The sequence below is a fragment of the Elgaria multicarinata genome, chromosome 6 (genome assembly GCF_023053635.1).
Source record: "Elgaria multicarinata webbii isolate HBS135686 ecotype San Diego chromosome 6, rElgMul1.1.pri, whole genome shotgun sequence".
Taxonomy (NCBI): domain Eukaryota; kingdom Metazoa; phylum Chordata; class Lepidosauria; order Squamata; family Anguidae; genus Elgaria; species Elgaria multicarinata.
The window spans coordinates 10,399,776-10,416,428 of record NC_086176.1 but is presented as its reverse complement, the minus strand read 5'-3'; the positions used below and the strand labels follow the sequence as shown (position 1 = coordinate 10,416,428).

Below are 16,653 nucleotides of genomic sequence, written 5' to 3'. Positions count from 1 at the left end.
TTTGGTTGAAGCGGGATTGGACCAGGAATCTTCTGGTTCACAGCCCACCCTCTTAGCTGTTATCATGGCACCAGCCCTGCTCTTATTCTGCTCTATCGTTATAGTGCTAGATGTCTGACTCTGGGCTTGTTAAACCAACCCGCAGTGTGCGAGCCATCCAGGCTCTGGTGGTATTCACAGGGGTATTACGCAAGCAGAATCCCCGAAGGCCATGGTTTGTGGATTGAGCAAGGTGCGGCTGTTGGGCCAGATCCCAGAGTCTGAAGGGTGCGCAAAGAAGGGCCTGACTCGGGCGGAGCGGAGGGGGGAGCCTTCTCAGCAAAAGCTCGTAAGGATGTATTTGGAAATTGAGCAGGGGGTTGGACTCGATGGCCTTGTAGGCCCCTTCCAACTCTGCTGTTCTATGATTCTATGAAACTGCTGGGTTCCCATCTGCCTTTCCCAGCTTTCCAGAGCCAGATGCTCAGTGTCAGCACAGAGGAGGTCCCTGAGGATAGATTCAGCCAGGATTAGATGGCTTCGGGACGGAGGACGGAAATGCTTCCTGTTAGCATGGAGGGATTTTCCCATGGGTCTCACAACCCTCCATCCAGAGCCTGGGGAGAAGAGAAGAGTCCTCAGTTCTGTACATTTCATTCAGACTGATCCAATACAGAAAGAGGCCTTTATTTACAGGCTGAATTATAAGGCGAGGTAAAGCAGGAAATGTGGGGAGTTAGAAGAAACCCAGTTGGAGCCTGCAGGGCTTCTCTCGCCCGTTCACTTTGGCGCCGCGCTGAACCCCGTTTAGAACTCTTTGCCTCTTGTGAAAGAGGAAGACACTTTCTGCTTCTTTTATGAATGGGACAATCATTTCTTTGAAGATTTGGGGTGTTGGGGGAGCGGCTTACTGCCCTCAAAGAGGTTTTGAAGAAGATAGCAGAGGGTGTCGGTGTTCTCTCTTTAAACTTTTTTGAGACGCCATCTTCCTTCGCTGTGGGCAATTCGCCGCTTGGCCCGACTTCCCGTGCTTGAGGTCATCGTCTGGGCATGCCACGGTCCCGGAGAGGTTGCCGGTGGAGCTCCCCAGGGTTAAGAAGATGTTCTTTTAACTTCACCTGGCTTTCAGCTGCCCCACTGGCAGCCTTTCTGGCAGGGGAAGAAGAGGTGGAGACTGGCGAGTGCAGGGTGCCCCGCCATCAGCCCCTGTGGCCTGTGCTTGCAAAGGCTCTTCCCTCCCTGTGCAGGAGGGCCTGCCGCAGCCACTTCCTGCCTGAATAGGGACAGAGGGGCAGTGACTGACAGGTACTGTGCCCCGCCCTTGCCAAGCACTCTCCCTGATCCGGAGGGAAGTGGCGGCAGCGGCGGCAGCAAACCCCAGGCTGGAGCAGGGAGGGAAGTGGAGGACATGTGGATCGTAGAAGGAAGGAAAGACAGAGACAAAGCACTCAGCCACGACGGCAGCAAGGTCAGCCCCAACGCCCCCGCCCTGAGAAGTTCTGCGAAAAATCTCACACTTTGCCTGCAATTTCATATGTGCTTTCTTTTGGACCGTCCCATTTCTCACGCCCCCCACCTCCAGAATGGGGTGCTGAAAATATCAGCACAGTACCAATTCCCGTCCGATGCAGCTGCCCGGTTTGCTGCAGGTATGCCAATAATTGGATTGGTTTTGCTGCCATAAACGCATAACACACAGAGGACACCCCAAAACCCCTCAGGGATCCGTGGTGCGTGTGTCCCTTTGTGTATTTAAAGGTGCAGATCCTCCGCCGCTGGCTGACATAAAAACATTTTCTTGCGCTCATTTCAAATGTCTTGGTTTGTGTTTTTTTCCTCACAGACCATCCCAGCATCTGCTGAGCAACTCACCCCCCGATTTCCCTTCACTCACCAATGCCCACGAGTGGCTGGATGCCATTAAGATGGGTCGCTATAAGGAGAACTTTGACCAGGCTGGCCTGACCACGTTTGATGTCATCTCACGCATGACTCTAGAGTAAGAGCAATAACACGCATACGCGTGAGAGGAGGCGGTGGTTCGCTGATTAGTGTACTTGGAGATTAATTTTCTGAGATGTACATGAATTTGCTGAGACATGTATCATGCAAGTCACCCCCTTTAAATTTAGGCGTACGCCCAGAAAACGTAATGTGTGAAAAAGCCCTCAAAGGGAGGAGAGCATAGGGGCAAATGACGCAAACAAGCCGTTAGGAACATAGAAATATCGCTGTGGATTAACTAGGCCACATTGGTCTAGTCAACCATCATGCAGTAAAGCGGTTCCTGGATGCTACTACTTTGGACTACATGTGAGGGGTTGCGTATTTTTTCCTCATGGGTGGGGGGAAGCCTTACTTGTAGAAAACTATGCCAAGCGAGGCTTGAACACTTCTCCTAGACTTACTAATTTTCTGTGTTCGGGGAGATTTAGGGCGTTTTTTAAGTTTAAAAACATTAGGTCAGTTTTAACTGAAATCAGACGGACAGCATGTGTGGATAGACCACAAATATCAGAGACATTTGGTACAAAATCAGTTCAATCCTGTTTTGATCCCAAATCTCTGCCTGGAGAGTCCCAATTCTTAATATTCCACGGTTGGCCCTTCCTCCGTAGAAATAAGTATTTGTGGGAACTTCTGTGCCTCTGTGTGTCCGTTGTAGGACAGTCAGGTACTGGAAAGCGCCATGTAAGGATGCAGGTGAGTTTCTCAGTGCAGACAGTATCTAAGAGTTTCCTCGTTTCCACTTGCAGAGACATCCAGCGCCTCGGCATCTGCCTGGTGGGTCACCAGAAGAAGATCCTCAATAGCATCCAACTCATGCGGGTTCACCTCAACCAGCTTGAACCTGTTGAAGTCTGACACAGCGAACACATCCCACCACCACCATCACCACCCGTCCCCTTAAAGGACCTGGAGATGTAAACGGACCTTTTGTTGTAAAAGGGAGGCAGAGCAATCCATTTCAGACGCCGATGGATGGTGCATGAAACGTTGCACTCCACTTCACAGGCCAGAACTGTTGGCAATTTGTAAGGGTGAGCTGGGAGGGGGCGGGGGGTGTTCCTTCATTTTCTAAACAATCTTTACTTGAGACACTATACATCCTGTGGCATTTAGATATGGGTGGAATTGTACATTGGGGCGGGGTGGGGAGTTAGTACACAGGGTAGAGCTGGAAAGATAGCTTTGGAGTTGGAATGCACATGCTGCCACTTCTGTATCAACATTTGGGTTTGAACCCATTACAGACATCAACAGAGTGTATTTTGGGGCTGACCGCTTCTCAAAGACATCCCTTGAACTGAATCAAGCAAAATGCCGAACGACTGTGATGCTAAGAGAAATCTCTTTGAAACTTTTGTTCAGCCACTGCTCCCTTTCAGGCTGATCGAACAGAGGCAGCCCTAAGAGTGAAGCAAGAGGATGTGGGGCCTGCCCCCCCTTCCCCCCCCACCGGGCACTGAAGTCTTCTTTGAAGTTTCCAACCGGATATTCAGACCACAGAAAACAAAATAAAACATTTGACAGAGAAATAAGTGTGTGCACAAGGCTTTGTTAGACGGGCTGATACTAATCAAGACAGTTTAGCAACTTTTCAAATCTGGCGTTGTTGAGAGAGGGTCTACACCAGCCTTCCTCAACCTGGGGCGCTCCAGATGTGTTGGACTGCATCTCCCAGAATGCCCCAGCCAGCTGGCTGGGGCATTCTGGGAGTTGTAGTCCAACACATCTGGAGCGCCCCAGGTTGAGGAAGGCTGATCTACACGGACACAGTCAGTTTTGACATGTATAATAACTTATTTAAACCAGAGTTAAATAAGGGGAGGGGAGTGGGGTGCTAGTCATCCAGGAGAGTGAAGCCCGTTCATCATTACGTGCCATGTGGTGTAACGTAATTAATTGGACAAAGGCATACGTACAATTGCTTTAATGAAAGAACAATTACTTGAAAAACTTAGACTCAACACAATGGAAATGGACTGCAGAAGCTTCCAAATTCCCCCGGTAACATCAACATTAAATACAAGGAAATGGCATTTAATTCAACGAAGACTTAGGAAAACAAACCCAAAATTCACAAGCACAAGTACAAGCAGGGAAATGAGGTTAACACCACAGCAGCACTGAGGAGGATCTCCAGTACAGTAGTGATAAGGCCGGGTTGCTCCAGGTTCATTCTGTCACCCAGCCGTTTCAGAAACCTCAGCCTCAATGAGAGGCAATGGTATTTTTTAAACGCATTCAATGAAATTAGCTCGTCCGACCAAACGATAGTCCTTTTGCTTCTCAGAGTGGTGGCAATGGTAGTCAAAAGCATCGGCCCTCAACGCTGTCTCTTCTTGCCCCGGATTACATGTAGTAGACTAAAATATGTGATGTGACATCATTGCGTGTATGAATGGGAGGGGGAAAAGCACCAAGTAACATTTGGATAGGAGACAAGCTCTGGTGCTGTGAGGTTTGCAAAAAAACTTTTATTGATGTCCAAAGAGCTCAACATTTCGGATTAAAGACTCCTTCGTCAGGAGCTGGAAAGGTTGGTAAAATGCCAACTGCTGCTGTCGTCTGCTGAGTTTCAATTCACTGGGCAGCGTTCTGTATAGAGGTCCTCGAACCGCTAGCACGGGCAAATGATTCCTGAGAGACACAGCTTCTATACAGAACGCTGTCCAGTGAACTGGAACTCAGCAGACGACAGCAGCAGTTGACATTTTACCAACCTTTCCAGCTCCTGACGAAGGATTCTTTAATCCAAAACGTTGAGCTCTTTGGACATCAATAAACGTTTTTTGCAAACCTCACAGCACCAGAGCTTGTCTCCTGTCCACACCTGTGACATCATAGCGTTCCACGTTTCCCTGCTCACCGTGCAAGAGAGCACCGGGGGGGGGGGGGGAAGCATAAAGACAGAGAGCACAGAGCGAGAGAATATAGAGGGGGGGGGCTCAAGAAAGAGTGCAGAGAGAGAGAGAGAGAATACAGAGCAAGTGAGGGGTGGTGGGGAAGGTTTTCCATCCCTGGTACTGAAGAAAATTGGCTTCTGATCTTAACTAACAGCCATGAGACATAAAAATGCTCCTAACGTTAGAAAGCGGTCTTAAGACTGCAGAATTATTGCCTTTTGCCATCCAGGTGCGGGGCAAGGAGGGTGAGGTTTCAGCTGCCAGAATGTAGATTAAATTACATAAGAAATTCCCTACTGTTCAGCTCAGCTGGAGGGTGCAACACATTTTCTAAGGAAGCATTGAATGCCCTTCTCGGAAGACCTCAAAGAGTTTGTGGGATGAAATAGGTGATACAAGAAACAATAAAGTACATTGGGGGTGAAAAAAAAGTAGAGCATTACGACCTGCTGTCACAGGAGGAGGAGGAGGAGGAGGAGGAGAAGAAGGAGGAGAAGGAGAAGAGATGATGCAGGTAAGCAGCATTCTGACATCTGTTGCTCCAGCCTTGGGTTAACACCTGGCATAGATGTGGTGAAATGCACCCATCTCTGCTCTTGACACCATTCAGTAGTTTTGTGAAATATACAGGAGCTCTACGTGGCTGAGGAGAACCCTATTCTCCAATGCCACAGCAAATGTAGACCAGTCATCTTTAGGCCACCACCCAAGGCCTAAGATTTAAAAACACCTATGGGAGGTTCTGAAATCAAAGAGGATGCCACCACCCCAGCCATCCCCCACAAAATTCCTTAGACTTGTGGCAATGCTACAACTTTGGTGTACTTGCTTGCACTTCTATAACAAAAAATGTTTCCTGAGTCTTCCAACAGTAAAAGTTCCAAACCATCAACAGTCATTTCACAAGAATCCGTGCCAAAGAATTTAGGCTGGTGTGATCCATGGGCACAGAGGTCATAGTTCCTATGCTTACACATGGTAGACCTCCTCTTCTTCCATGGCGTGATTGGTGTATCCTTGCAGGTGGCCCAGTGTGTTATGCCGTAAGATGTCCCAGCCACGACTTGAGCTCCTCCGTGATACATTTGGTGTGTCAGAAGGAGTGCTGAAGGACCTCTGCTGCTTTGAGTAAATCTGTCCATCTTCTGTCTGCCCTGCCAGTTTGACCTTCAAGTATTTTTCAAAGGCATCTCTTCGGTGGGGCTCAAATGTCTTAGCCCTTAACTGGTACGTTTGCTGCCGGACTTCGAGCCGACCTTCAACCCTGCAAGCAAGATGTGAACAAAAAGATGTCAAGGCCATTGCTGACTGCCCAGCTTTACTCTTTCAAACTTGAAGGCAGCTGCTTAACAGCTTTATGAATCAACGTGACGACCTGCACATTAAAACGTCTCAAAATGTTGAATCAAGCTGTATGGGAGGAAATCAGGTACAATGTTGCATTTACACACGCGTCATTCCTGCCATGTCTGTAACCAGAAATATTGGGGCTTGATGCCAACGTCTTTGGCGACCATCCAGAGCAGATCTGAAGGGTGCGTGGGGAGGCTGCAGAGGGAAGGGGAGGACCTGGAAGACCCACCCCACACGTAGTCTGCCTAGGCTGCATCCAACCCTAGGAGAGAAAGTGCTAATGATATGGGGGTGCATGGAGGGGGGCTACCATTCATCGGCATGAAAGCTTCTTGGTGAGCAATTGGGTAAAATACTGCCTGAATCTTTTTCTTCATATCTCCATCAGTAAAAGGGTTTTAGTTTTCAAATGAAAGCTGAAAACCAGGGAAATCAAATTAAAGGGGGTCCAAAATGGCCCCAGACACCTTTTGTGATGGAACCCCCTTAACTTAACATATTTTTCTAAAACTACTGGGCGTGTTTTGGTTAACATTGGGGTGGGGGGCAGAGAGAGGGGCGTGTAAAGGCCTCCTTTCTTTCCCCTCATAATTCAAGCACTGGCCCAAACCACCCATTCCCAACAGTAGCTACATCCCTATTTTTGCCTACAGTCTAAACCAGGAGTAAGAAAAAACAGCTTCCCCCACTCCAATGCCACCAGCAGGGCAGCTGCAAAGAGCAAGCAATCGGCTGTGGCCATTTCACATTTCCATCATCTCGTACTTTTCCTGTACAGTGCATAAATGGGATTCATTTGCACCAGATTTTCTGAAAGCTAAGTAGGCAGGAATTAATTATGCCTGTGATCATGACCAGGAAAGGCCCACACAGATTAGCAGGAATACAATGGAAGTATGATTATGCTCTATGGTAAAGGCCATTTTGCAAATAGCATGTGACCCCCCCCCCCCCACCAAAAAGCCACTAATTCATTTCCTCTTCAAGCACAGCCGTGCAAAGAGTCAGACAGTCAGACCAAGAATAGACTCCCCAGCACCAACACAGAAGATTCCTCCATGCAACCAACGCCTTGCAAATATACCTCCCTCCTTCAAGCAGCACATGTACTCCAAAAGCACAATAGGAGCAAGTAGGACATGATGACACACCCGAAACGCTCCTCTCTTCTGGGGCAAGCTGTGCCAAAACCACTTATCTCATTTCACGTTCAATAAAAATGTTCAATTTAAGTGTCAAGAAGCACCACGTTGATTTTTCCACACTCGCCGCAAACACGTTTGCGTTGTTTCAGTTTCTTCCTTACAACCTTCAGCCTCACTTGCCCACAGTGCTGCTTATACTACTGGCTGTGGCTAAGCATCGGGGAGTGGGGAGTTTGGGGTGTTGCTTTCTGAGGAAATATTGAAACCTGCGGATATTTTGCTTTTGAATTTCCTCACTTTTAAAATATAAGAATCAAATGTAGATGTTTCATAGAATCATGGAATCATAGAATAGCAGAGCTGGAAGGGGCCTAAAAGGCCATCGAGTCCAACCCCCTACTCAATGCAGGAATCCACCCTAAAGCATCCCCGACAGATGCTTGTCCAGCTGCCTCTTGAAGGCCTCTAGTGTGGGAGAGCCCACAGCCTCCCTAGGGAACTGATTCCATTGTCGCACTGCTCTAACAGTTAGGAAGTTTTTCCTGATGTCCAGCTGGAATCTGGCTTCCTTTAACTTGTGCCCGTTATTCCGTGTCCTGCACTCTGGGAGGATCAAGAAGAGATCCTGGCCCTCCTCTGTGTGACAACTTTTTAAGTATTTGAAGAGTGCTCTCATGTCTCCCCTCCATCTTCTCTTCTCCAGGCTAAACATGCCCAGTTCTTTCAGTCTCTCTTCATAGGGCTTTGTTTCCAGACCCCTGATCAACCTGGTTGCCTTCCTCTGAACACGCTCCAGCTTGTCTGCATCCTTCTTGAATTGTGGAGCCCAGAACTGGATGCAATACTCTAGATGAGGCCTAACCAGGGCCGAATAGAGAGGAACCAGTACCTCACGCGATTTGGAAGCTACACTTCTATTAATGCAGCCCCAAATAGCATTTGCCTTTCTTGCAGCCATATCACACTGTTGGCTCATATTCAGCTTGCGATCTACAACAATTCCAAGATCCTTCTCGTTTGTAGTATTGCTGAGCCAAGTATCCCCCATCTTGTAACTGTGCATTTGGTTTCTATTTCCTAAATGTAGAACTTGGCATTTATCCCTATGAAATTTCATCCTGTTGTTTACAGCCCAGCACTCCAGCCTATCAAGGTCACTTTGAAGTTTGTTTCTGTCTTCCAGGGTGTTAGCTATCCCACCCAATTTGGTGTCCTCTGCAAATTTGATCAGCGTTCCCTGCACCTCCTCATCCAAATCATGAATAAAAATGTTGAAGAGCACTGGGCCCAGGACTGAGCCCTCCTAACCCTCCTCTCCAGTTCCCACCACGGGGCAACACTCAGGGGAGACACAAGCCTTTTGTGAAGGAAGCTGGTCCACTTCAGAGCAGCTTTAGCTGCCACCTAAAGATTACGCCGGCTGCACAAGGCTGTGTGTCCACCCACCCTCTGGGTGCTAAAGAAAGAGAGGCTCCCCCTTGTGTTCTGCTGAGGAAAGCGCAGGGGAGAAAAGGAGAGGGGGGGGCTTGGAGTGCAAGAAAACCACATAACACTGATCCTGGCTGTGTCATTTCCCCATCCCTAGCCAACACTGGATGCCAGAGGGGCAGGGATCCCCCCCCCCCACAAATGCAACTAATGAAATTACATAGTGCTATTAGCGCAACAGCCTCCTGCCTTCACCAGCTGCTGGTATGCTTATGCCTCGAACAATTGCAGATGGTTAGCGAGTGCCATCACCTCCCTAACTCATGTTAACAGCAGATGTGGCCGCTGCGCTGGGAGCGACTGTGTGTATATTTGGCAGGGAGGGGGCCGAAGGGGGCTGGCGCCGTGAGCCAGGCATTGCGGATATTCCCCTCTTTGCAGCACAGTGAGAAAGGCGGAGAGGCCTGGTAAGAATGGCGAGGAAATGTGGGGGTTTGGAGCAGATCTGTGTCGCTCGGTTTCTCCACAACAGAGCTGGGTCTTCTCATGATGTCTTGGTATCTAGCATTTATCAGTGTTCATTTCTTCGGGGAACCGAAGGTCCCGCATGAAGAACTGGCGAGGGAGGGGGCAAGCAACTGTGGCAAGGGGGACTGACTCAAAGCTCCATCCCACGAGCGTTTTATTGCACGCTCCTTACTGGGCACTCACGGAGTTTGCTCAGGTCCCTCACATGACGCCGTCTGCCTCCCGCGCCCCTTCTGGCCTTCCTCGCACGACCAAAAAAAACCCCTGATTAAGTCCGATGTATTTTTAAACTCAGAATCGCTGCTCTCTCCTCCTGTGTGCAGGAGAAGCAGCGCCATTAGAACAGCAGACTTAGTAGGCCTTGTGGTCGTTGTGTACTTCCTCTTCTTGAAAGAGGAAGTAACTTGAGGAAGGAGAACATGGGCAGAGAAGAGAAGGCAGGGAGCGTGTTAACCCCCGGTGTGTACAGTGACCATATTTTGGAAACCAAAAAGGAGGACATCATGGTCAACCCTCAAGGAGGCGTGCCCAACCCAACATGTCCAGCCCCCAAGAAGGTATGCCCATCCTGACATAACCGCCCCCAAAGGGGTGTGGCCTTGGTCACATGTCTGGTTTATTGAATTGTAAACCAGAATCTAAAAGTCAATAAAGTATGATATTGTTGAGCATCTCCGAATCCTACAACTAAACCATTACTGTTGTGAAATGCAGTCAGAGTTTGGAGAAAGGGGGAAAGGGACAAGACTACAACATCACAACTTCCCATGTTTATTTTATAAACATGTCTCCCAAAAACAAAAGTGGGTCACATCACCATCAAAGTATTCAAATGCTGAGATTTCGGCAGGCATTATGACACACTTCCACTGACATCTTTGCAGGCTAGAATCCTTTTTTAAAAGAAAAACTCAGATTCTCTGGTGGCTGAGTGAATTCTAGGTCCAGCAGTATCACATTTTGCATTTCTGGTTATTACAAAAACAGGTCAGATCACCAGTCCAATTGCTAGTCCCCATCAAAGCAGACACATTGAAGCAATGGAACTCAGGTAAGTGTTTCCATTGATTCTCTGTGTCTACTCTAGTTAGGAGTAGCAATTGGATTTAGGCCTCCAACTTGTCTGCATCCTTCTTGAACCGCAATGCCCAGAACTGGATGCAATACTAGATGAGGTCTAACCAGGGCCGAATAGAGAGGAACCAGTACCTCATGTGATTTGGAAGCTATGCTTCTATTAATGCATCCCAAAATAGCATTTGCTTTTTTTGCAGCCACATCACACTGTTGGCTCATATTCAGCTTGTGATCTACAACTCATGCAAGTGAAATGGTCCAAAGTTATTCCCTTGTCTGAAAATCTATGTAGGAACATAGAATAGCTGTAAAGGGCGGGGGGGGGGGCATGTGCCATACATCCAAACCTTATACATTTTGATATATACATGAAAAGACTTGCAGGCAATATGTAAAAGAACTGGCAAGAAAGTTCAGAGTTTTAGCATACAGTATTTTCAATATACAAAGATCAATATACACTTTTTCTAATACTGTCCTGCAGGGCATAATTGAGTTGGCAACAATTACTAACCCCCCTCCCCACAAAAAAAATCTAGCTTTCCAAATATATTTCTTTCTGGTCTCTAGCACTCTAAAAAGAGAGCAGCAACCATGTGCTTAAACAATATTGTGTTATTTGATGCAAAAACAGTATTTACTACACTATGCCAGTTCATTAGCCTTGCAGCTAAAATAGTTTGATGGCGCTTTTCAAAAACCTAGCTGTGCACACACATCATAGTTTGAGATTGGGCAAATCAAACAGTCAAACATTCATAAGGAAAGAAAATCTAAACTGAGTTTAGCTTTTGATAATCTTGATTCATACACAGATGCTGTGTAGATTTAACAATATTTGGCCGTGGTAATCATGGTTAGGATGTCAAGCTGTAGCCCAACGCATCTGGAGGGCACCAAGGTTGAGGACTTTTTGAGCTTTATTAATTTTATTTATTTATTTATTTCATAAATTTTTATTTAATTATTTAATTAAATATTTTAATATTTTATTATTATTATTATTAATTTTTAAAATATTTTATTATTTAATTAAATATTTTTATTTATTTAATTACTTATTAATTATATTTACATTTACATTAATGGGTGATGTACAAGTAAACCAGCCCTTGGTTCCCTGGAACGAACATGCTGCAAGTTTGGTTTAAAGTTTTGAGAACATTTTTCATATTTTGACAGTGTAAAGAAACTATTTGACATTTCATAGCACCAGAGCGAGTCGCCTCTTTTTCCTACAGCCCTTTTGTGTCGCTTCCCCCCCCCCCCCTCTTTTTTCACAAGGGATGTACAAGGAAACCAGCCCTTGGTTCCCCAGAAAGAACACGCTGCAGAGCAGACGGTGAAAAGCAAACCTCCCTCCCCAAAGGTCAATCCGTTGAAAGAGTTGTGTGAGGGGAGACTTGGGCACCTGGGCTGGGTGCCAAAGTGAGGGGGCTTGAGAGAGCCTGGGAGGAGGATGGCATCTCTGAAGGCGTGGGGTGGGGTGGGGTGGAGAGACTGAGCGAGGAGGGGAGCTAGCAAGAGAAAAGGGGGCTGGGACAGGGCTAATACCCGAGAGTGGGGAGGGAACGAGAGAGAGAGAGGAGCACGGGGGAGCAGAAGCACCAGGGGCTACAGAAGAGGCGGCAGCTGGCGGGCAGAATGAAAAGAGCGTAGGGCTTGGAGCAAGTTTCAGCACCGTAGGAAGGTGCTGAAGGGCAGGAAGGGTTCTAGCCCATTCTGGCCGACTCCTTTCTCAGTCAGAAAAATGAGAGCTGGAGACGAAAGCTCCAGCAACCCACGGAGCGAAGGTCAAGGAGGAGGCGAGGGAGTTGGTTTCAGCCACAACCAGCCCTTCTGAATCCCTCCACAAGTCCTCCACACTTTCGCCGTCTTGGGGGAGGAGGGATCCACACAAGCATGAGCTGACGTGTTCCTCCTCCCCCCTCCCCCCAAGAAACACCCGCTGTTCCACTCACGCATCCCCTCACTTGAGCCTGCGCGTTCGACAAGGCATTGCAGGATCTCTTAGGATCTTTTGTCAGACGCACAGGCGCAGGGCTCCTGGAGGGAAAGCCCTTACAGGGCAGGCAGCGCGCCTTGGCTGGGCCTGGCACAAGGCCAGGGGCCACTCTGCCCGGGCCAGAGAAAGCGAAGCGTCACCGCCACCTCCCTCACCCCAAACGTGGTGGCTGGAGGCCCCGGAGGAAGCAGGCTGGGGCAGCCACGGGCGAAGCAAGGGCCCTGGCACAAGGCAGGAGCAAACCAAACGCCAACGCTGCCACCTCCTCCCTCCACTTCCCTTCCTCGCTGCCGCTGCTGGTCCGTGATGGTCGGCGTTGGGCATGCCGGCCCAGGGCTGGAGCCACTGCTGCCTCCTCTGCGATAGCTGCGTAGTTTGGGTATGCAAAAGCGCCCCCCCCCCTCCAATCCTCCCAGCTCTCTCAAATCTCGAGACTTGCGGATGGTGGAAATCTCGCAGGAATCTTGCCGGAAGCCTTGCGAGATTTGTGACTGCCCAGAGAAAAAGCCGGCGAGGTTTGACTGGGACCGCTGGGGTGCTCGTTTGTCCCCCAGCCCCGGTTCCGCCGGATCGGCATTGTTTTCCCTGTGTCCTCTGGTATTTTCCGGGCCTTATGGTCACCCTACCGGTGTGATGGAGCTGTATGACTATGGGAACAGCCCTGCTCCAATTAGCAGAAAGCAGCCCAGCGCCATTCGGCTCACCTCCGCCCTGTTGCCTACTGTCCCTTGCTCTCCCCCCGCCCCAAGGAAAAACACTCACTTTGGGGAAGTGGTAGGAAGCAGCAGAGGCCTCTCCCCCTTCAGGGAAATGACACTCCACGAGGGGTAAGGGGGCTGTAGCCCAACCCCATGATCCCGGGCAGGAATAGATGCTCAGAACATCATTTCCCACTGGAGGAAAGACCCAATGGGCCTCTCCTACCTTTGTCAGACCCCTCCGTTGCCCAAGTTCTCCACCCCCAAAATGACGCTTCTCTCTTGGGGGGACCAAACCAGCTGTTGTGCTCTTTTGAGTGTTACAGGCAAACCCTCCAGAGAGCTCTCTGAGTGTTTGCCAGTCACACCTGACAGGTAGCCATGATGTCAGGGTGAGCACCTTGGTGCTCACCCATCCCTAGGACAAACGATGCCCACGGCTTCACATCACTTGCCCCCACCAAAATCACATGGGAACTTCGCACACCAGAAATATCCCTCAATTCTGATGGAGCCGGACAGCCAATGCGGAAAGCAGACGTGTGGTTTTTGCGCCACATGTGCCTAACAATGTAACGTGTGGGATGCAACGCCTGCATGCTTGAAAACATCAGACAGGTATGCGTCTTAGGGAGCTGGGACTGGCTGCAGCTCCCTGTCGAGGGTGTGTTCAGGCACAACGCCAGGTTTGTCGATGTGTAATGTATGAAATGGACTTTGGAAGAAGGGTGAACTGATCATCACTAAGTCCAACAGCTTCTACAACTGAAAATTTATAAAAACCAACGTAAACTGAATGAAACCCATGACATTATTAAACCCAGCTTGCTGCATGGGGAGGAAAAGGCGATCTATGGCTACTAGTCCTGATGGCTATATGCTACCTCCAGTATGCCCATTTACACCAGTTGAACATGAACGGGAAAGTGCTATTGCACCCATGTCCTGCTTGTGGGGGGTTTCCTGTCGACAGCTGCTTGGCTGCAGTGTGAACCAAATGCTGGACTAGATGGACCTTGGTCTGATCCAGCATGGCTCCTCTTAGATTCTTGTTTCCTTTATCTCCGGAGCTCATTTTTGAAGATATATCGCGCTAAGCACAACTGGTGTTCAGTAACTGCTATATTTCATGATTGTAAAACTGCAACAATTATAACTTCAAATTTACATGAGATCCTAATTCTCCAGAATTATTAACCTTCAACGCTCATGGAATTTTCCAAACTCATGAAAGCGTTTATTATTGTTTTGGAAAGTTTGAACAAAATACGTCGAACCATTCTAGGGAATAACCCATAGGGATAAAAAGTCCTGTGTTTTCCGCCTTCCAGGGCAGAAAATTATTACCATTAACTGACTCTGGAAAGAGCTGCAGGGATCATTGCTGTGTGAAACTTGGCACAGTCCCAGGCTGCCTATGAAACTACTGTGGGCAAAGCAATTACTTTTATTAAGACACAAAGGTTAGGAGTGGGTCGGATGTAAACAAAATATACCATGGAGAGCTCAATGCCACACAGAACGTCTGGGGAAAAGTGTACTGTGCATGCCTATTGAGTTGTTGAAATATAATAATTAACATTCATACAAAGACCAAATTATCTACAAAGAGGAAAATGTTTAGATTGTGCTGGGACCGCTGGGGTGCTCGCCAGGAGACCAACAGCAACACACGGGGACCCAAATCTTAAAACATTTGCAGTTTCTAACTTAGCTGCCACCACACAAGTGAAAACCAGCACAGCACTGGGGGTTATACCTGGAGTTGCCAAGAAATGTGCCCAAAGTAACATTTTGAGGGGAATTTGGACGCTCCTGCTTGGGCAAAATACACAAGGAATGTTCAGGGCTGCCAAAGGAGTTTGTAGGGCAATTCAATTTTTTTCATGAGGTATTTTGCTAATTTCTTGTTTCAACGATGTAGGTGCAGCCAAACTGAAATGCTTCCGGGGGGGGGGGGGGGGGCATTGTAAAAAAATGTTCATCGGAATTGAAAAAGGAGCCCCGTTCCCCCTTTCAGCAGTTTTTCAGAGATAATTGCAAAGGACCAAGAAACTTCAGTTCCAAGAGAAATCCAGGATTGGTTAGGATATCCTACGTGAGCAGTTCAGGAAGCATTGGTCTCTTACTCTAATGTGATTAATGTGCTTTTAATGATTTCAGCCCACACTTGAATCTGATCGGGAACAGAGCATTACGATGTAATCACATCCAGTACAGGAGCCCCAGAAAAAGAGAGAGAAATGGCCGGTGAATCAGCAGCACACACACCCGGGGGCGGGGGTGGTGGTGGTGGAGGGCGGAGGGGGGGCTATGGCTTATGAACAGATGTGAGCTGCCATGGACAAAAATACGATCACGCTCCCCACAGCTCAAATCACTGCTATTGAGGCAAATCTGGAGAACATTTGCCTCAGGACTATTAAACTCTTTGATTGTTGTTGGAACACGACTTCACTAGACTCTTAAATGCTTACCTTTATTATTTGCTCAATGTTGACAAAACCAACGAAAATGTGGGTTCAAAGAAACTTAAGTGCCTGTATAAATCTGCGGGATTTCGATCCAATCTAGACATGTTGCAGGTTCACATTTCCTGGATTATTAACACTTCAGATTAAATTTGAGGATTTTACGTTTGAAGAGCAAGATCCTGGTCTATATTTGTTTTTTAAATCCCTTTAAAAAATGGTTCACTGACATGTTGGATATGAAAACTGAAGAACTAAATTCTAAGTACACATGCAGGGCTTCCAACATTAAGGAGGTGGGATTTTGTGTGTGCTAATACACGCAATACAACTCCTAATACTCCTATTCTAATCCACCTAGTCTGATCCAAAAAGGGGAATACATAATAAACTGAAGGCTGTGGTTGTAATAACAGAACACAATTAGGGTGCTTGGCACTCAACCACAAAAACTCACATCTGAAGTGAAAGATAAACGAACATTTTTATTTTATTTTTATTTATTACATTTTTATACCGCCCAGTAGCCGAAACTCTCTTATATACTGTATTTCTTCGATTCTAAGACACACTTTTCCCCCCATATAAACATCTTTAAAAACAGGGTGCGTCTTAGAATCGCGGGTGCGTTTATTATTTCTTAGAATCAAAGCTTCTGTTGGTGGTACTGAAATTAGTGTGCGTCTTACAATCGATGGCGTCTTAGAATCGAAGAAATACGGTATTTCTACTGTGGGTGAATCATATTTGCATCAATCCTACGTATGTCGTCTGACTTATGAACACTATTATATAATGTTCATAATCAGGCATACAAAAAGATTTGTTCTTCATGTTGATACACAACCTTTAACACATCGAAATAAAGCTGTTACTTAATTGCTGATACACTGTATATTATTTTGGTATGAACTATTTTTGATTTACCTACGCGTTGGAGGCTTCTGCCTTGTTTGAGGCTTTGTTTCACTGTGTTAAAGCGCTGATCCAGCAATTTTATTTCTATGTGTTAAAGGTTGTGTATCAACATGAAGAACAAATCTTTTTGTATGCCTGATT

The 16,653-nt window shown here is 47.4% G+C and overlaps 2 protein-coding genes across 2 annotated transcripts in view; one reads left to right on the top strand and one right to left on the bottom strand.

Annotated features, from left to right (window-relative positions):
• Positions 1 to 3,030, top strand: part of LOC134400591 (ephrin type-B receptor 5) — a 174,813-nt gene extending 171,783 nt beyond the window's left edge. Inside the window, exons 16-17 of the mRNA XM_063129015.1 lie at positions 1,823 to 1,978; positions 2,736 to 3,030. Coding sequence (XP_062985085.1) covers positions 1,823 to 1,978; positions 2,736 to 2,844 — 265 coding nt within the window. The 3' untranslated portion in view covers positions 2,845 to 3,030. The remainder of the gene's footprint in view (positions 1 to 1,822; positions 1,979 to 2,735) is intronic.
• A 2,574-nt stretch (positions 3,031 to 5,604) lies between these two features.
• The window catches only part of LOC134400592 (transient receptor potential cation channel subfamily V member 6-like), a 101,296-nt gene continuing 90,247 nt past the window's right edge, over positions 5,605 to 16,653 (bottom strand). The window contains exon 15 of the mRNA XM_063129016.1: positions 5,605 to 6,153. Coding sequence (XP_062985086.1) covers positions 5,859 to 6,153 — 295 coding nt within the window. The 3' untranslated portion in view covers positions 5,605 to 5,858. The remainder of the gene's footprint in view (positions 6,154 to 16,653) is intronic.